At 33.1% G+C, this 2,847-nt stretch overlaps 1 protein-coding gene across 21 annotated transcripts; it reads right to left on the minus strand.

Moving 5' to 3' along the window:
* Positions 1-373: 373 nt before the first annotated feature.
* LOC107945991 (protein CANDIDATE G-PROTEIN COUPLED RECEPTOR 2) lies at positions 374-2,641 on the minus strand. 21 transcript variants are annotated; one of them, XR_005917285.1, is made up of 6 exons: positions 2,446-2,641; positions 2,157-2,217; positions 1,953-1,997; positions 1,052-1,195; positions 863-944; positions 374-754 (listed from the first exon to the last, which is right to left on the minus strand). XR_005917285.1 is itself a non-coding variant. In XM_041099299.1 (6 exons), exons 3-6 carry the CDS (start codon positions 1,995-1,997, stop codon positions 677-679), a joined length of 276 nt encoding a protein of 91 aa, XP_040955233.1. In that variant the 5' UTR covers positions 2,157-2,217; positions 2,446-2,603; the 3' UTR covers positions 374-676. The 21 variants fall into 21 exon arrangements, 3 of the variants coding, with proteins under 3 accessions (XP_040955233.1, XP_040955234.1, XP_040955235.1); XR_005917291.1 differs by having other exon boundaries at positions 1,125-1,478; positions 2,157-2,291; positions 2,446-2,638; XR_005917287.1 differs by having other exon boundaries at positions 1,133-1,195; positions 2,446-2,632.
* Between the last annotated feature and the right edge of the window lie 206 nt (positions 2,642-2,847).

Genomic DNA, 2,847 nt, shown 5'->3' on the forward strand with positions numbered 1-2,847 from the left:
ATTTCTTTATCAATCACCCAAAAAAGAAAAGAAAAGAATGTGTTTTTGTGGATTTGATTAATTGATGACTTAATAATTATTATTAAAAAAACCCATTTGATTAATATAGTGTGTTAAATATCTTCCTTTTTTTTTAAAAAAAAAACATGATTTGTTTGTAGCATTTTACTTTTTTTTTTGTTTCGTTTGTTGAGATAATTTTTGTAGTGTTAATTATAATTGAACAAAATTAAAAAAGAATTAAAAAAGAATTAAAAAATAAACTCCATCAAACTTGTGAGCCATGCAAACTCCATCAAATTCTATTAGTACAAGACTCTTGGAATTCTACAATAACAAACACAATGATACTATTTATTTTGTTACAAGAAAATTGAACAGAAAAGATCTCTGCTTGGAAATGAAAATAATTTAGATGTAGATATTCAAACTCCAAATCTACTTGATAACACATAGTACATACTGAAAAAAAAAAAATCAAGGACTAATTGATCTTTAGGAAGAAGCTCTAGGTAAAGCACATTCTACATTATTAGATTTGTTCCCACAGCAATATCGGTATATTGAGACATAGATCCATCATCCGTTTGAGCAGATATTTTACAATCTGAACTGCACTTTATATTTACAGAGCTTTATGTATAGAGAAGCTACTAATTCAAAGTTCATTCGATGCTTACTCCCAGTCAGCATCAAAGAAACCAGCATCTTTCATCTCTGAGTAGTACACATTCTCTAAATGCATGTCTTCCTCCTGCATTCATTAAAAGATATTTTGGCCACGCTTACATGTTATAAATATGTGCTAAAAATCAATTAAACAGATGCATTTTTTACTATGAATATGAAAATAAATTATTACCTTAAAAAAATCTGCTAGAAAAGTAATATACAGAAGAGGAAGGTAAAAGGCATGGTAGCAAATGATTGTGGCGCTGTACAACCTGTAAATGTGTTCTGTACACCTCTTTAGAAAACCGTTTAAAAAGGAACATAATATACTAATATAAATAATATTTGGATTATAAATTGGCTACAAGCTTGTATTTACCAAAACCCAAAGCTAGCTCCATTTCCAGTTAGTGCACAAGCAAACAGTTCTAGTGCATTCAAGATGAACATACCAGGTTACCTTTCTCTCCACTTGGAATGGTATATAAACAGTATGGAGCCATAAATAGCAATCAGCACTAGCCTGTGAACAACCCACAGACCCCATTTTATCTGACGTGGATGTTCGAACTTGTCAATGAACAAGGGCACACCGAATCCAAATCTCTAATTCACTTTCAGGAAAGGCAATAATAACAATAGAGATTACATGCTATTGGAAATTTAAAAGCCAAAGCAACATGGCCTGAGCATAATCACTCCCAGACTACTACAGCAACTGAACAAATCAGAGCAGAGCTAATGTGCTAAAAACGAGTTGCAAGTTCTCCATGAATAACATTTAATTACACGAATGGCAGAGAAGTCTACAAGAGAAGAAGAAGACGTAAGAAAATTCCAGCACATAGTATATATCACGAAAGGAAGTGGTTGTTCAAAATAACAAGTTGAGTCAATTAAGCTTAATTCCAAAACACAAGTGGCCAAATTCCTTGCACTTTCTTTTTTTTTTCTTTCTAAATCAACTGTCTCAACAAAGATCACATGCAAGAAAGGAGTTAAAACTAGAAGTAGAAGTAAAAGGGTACAAAGCATATTATGATTCCACATAAAAGTTCAGCTCCAACGGAAGAATGAACAAACTTCAATCCAGAATCTAAGAATTCAACTTTCAGGTAAGTATTTTTCCTTACATTTCGAGAATCATAGTCACTCATTCAAATCAAATATGTTTCAGAACACATATGTCAGATTCGTATAATTTAGGAGAAATGAAAAAGCTTCAACAACAAAGATTTTATGCGAAGTAGATATAGAATTTAAAAAAAAAAACCACATACCTCGTGTTGCAACCGCCATTTCTCACTTGCTCGTCCGCAAAGCATCTGGTATTACAAAAAAAATGAAATAAAAAATTTAAAAATAATTAAAAAACACAGTGAAACATAACTAACAGAGGAAGTGAGCAATTAGAGAATGACCGCAAAACGCGGGAAAAAGAAAAAAAGAGCAAGAAAGCAACGATGGAATCAAATCTAAAATACCTTTGGGAGATGTTTTCTTCTTGAAGATCTTCAAAATGAGATTTAACTTCACTGGTTTATCCTTCAAAAACAAACAAAAACCCTAAGAAACCAATATCAATATGAGAGAAATAGCACTTCCAGTGAGGGAGAGACCTGTGCATGAAAAAAGAGGGAGACGGTTGGAAGGAAATGGGAAGAAGAATGAAAAAAAGAAGAAGATGCTTCAGACGAATTGCACCCTCATCTAAACCAACTCCATAAAATGAGAAGAAGAAGCAGAAATCGATGGAAGGGAAAGGGAAATTACCTCTGGAAGGGAAACGTGGGAGAATCGATGGAACGGAAGCTTGATGAGGGCAGAAAATGGAATAGAAAAAAAGAATAGGGAAGGAATCCCTAATCAGCGTTTGAGCCAGGGAATGGCTATTACAGCCAATGGAGGTAATAGCCTCATAACCGAATCAGGCCGTAATAGCATTACGGGTAACCAAACGCCCGTTTGGTGGTGGGCCCGCAGAATAGGGGGAATGCATGCCTATTCCCCCAACCAAACGCCCCTGAAGGTTAAAATTTGTTGAATCCTTAAAATATTTTTTAAAAATTCAAGAAATATTGATTTAAATCCATCAGCCAAATTCATATTTAAGCCTTTATGTAAATTTTTATATATATTTAATAATTTATATTTTTATGTCTTTTCATAATAAAT

The sequence above is a fragment of the Gossypium hirsutum genome, chromosome D08, assembly GCF_007990345.1.
Source record: "Gossypium hirsutum isolate 1008001.06 chromosome D08, Gossypium_hirsutum_v2.1, whole genome shotgun sequence".
NCBI lineage: Eukaryota > Viridiplantae > Streptophyta > Magnoliopsida > Malvales > Malvaceae > Gossypium > Gossypium hirsutum.

What these genes read in the sequence shown, in the direction of transcription:
- LOC107945991 (XM_041099299.1), bottom strand. Translation starts at nt 1,997, where the DNA reads ATGCTTTGCGGACGAGCAAGTGAGAAATGGCGGTTGCAACACGAG. An exon ending in AATGGCGGTTGCAACACGAG is followed by an intron (nt 1,196 to 1,952) that starts GTATGTGGTTTT and finishes GGTTGTTCACAG; the next exon opens with GCTAGTGCTGATTGCTATTT. An exon ending in GTGGAGAGAAAGGTAACCTG is followed by an intron (nt 945 to 1,124) that starts GTATGTTCATCT and finishes ACACATTTACAG; the next exon opens with GTTGTACAGCGCCACAATCA.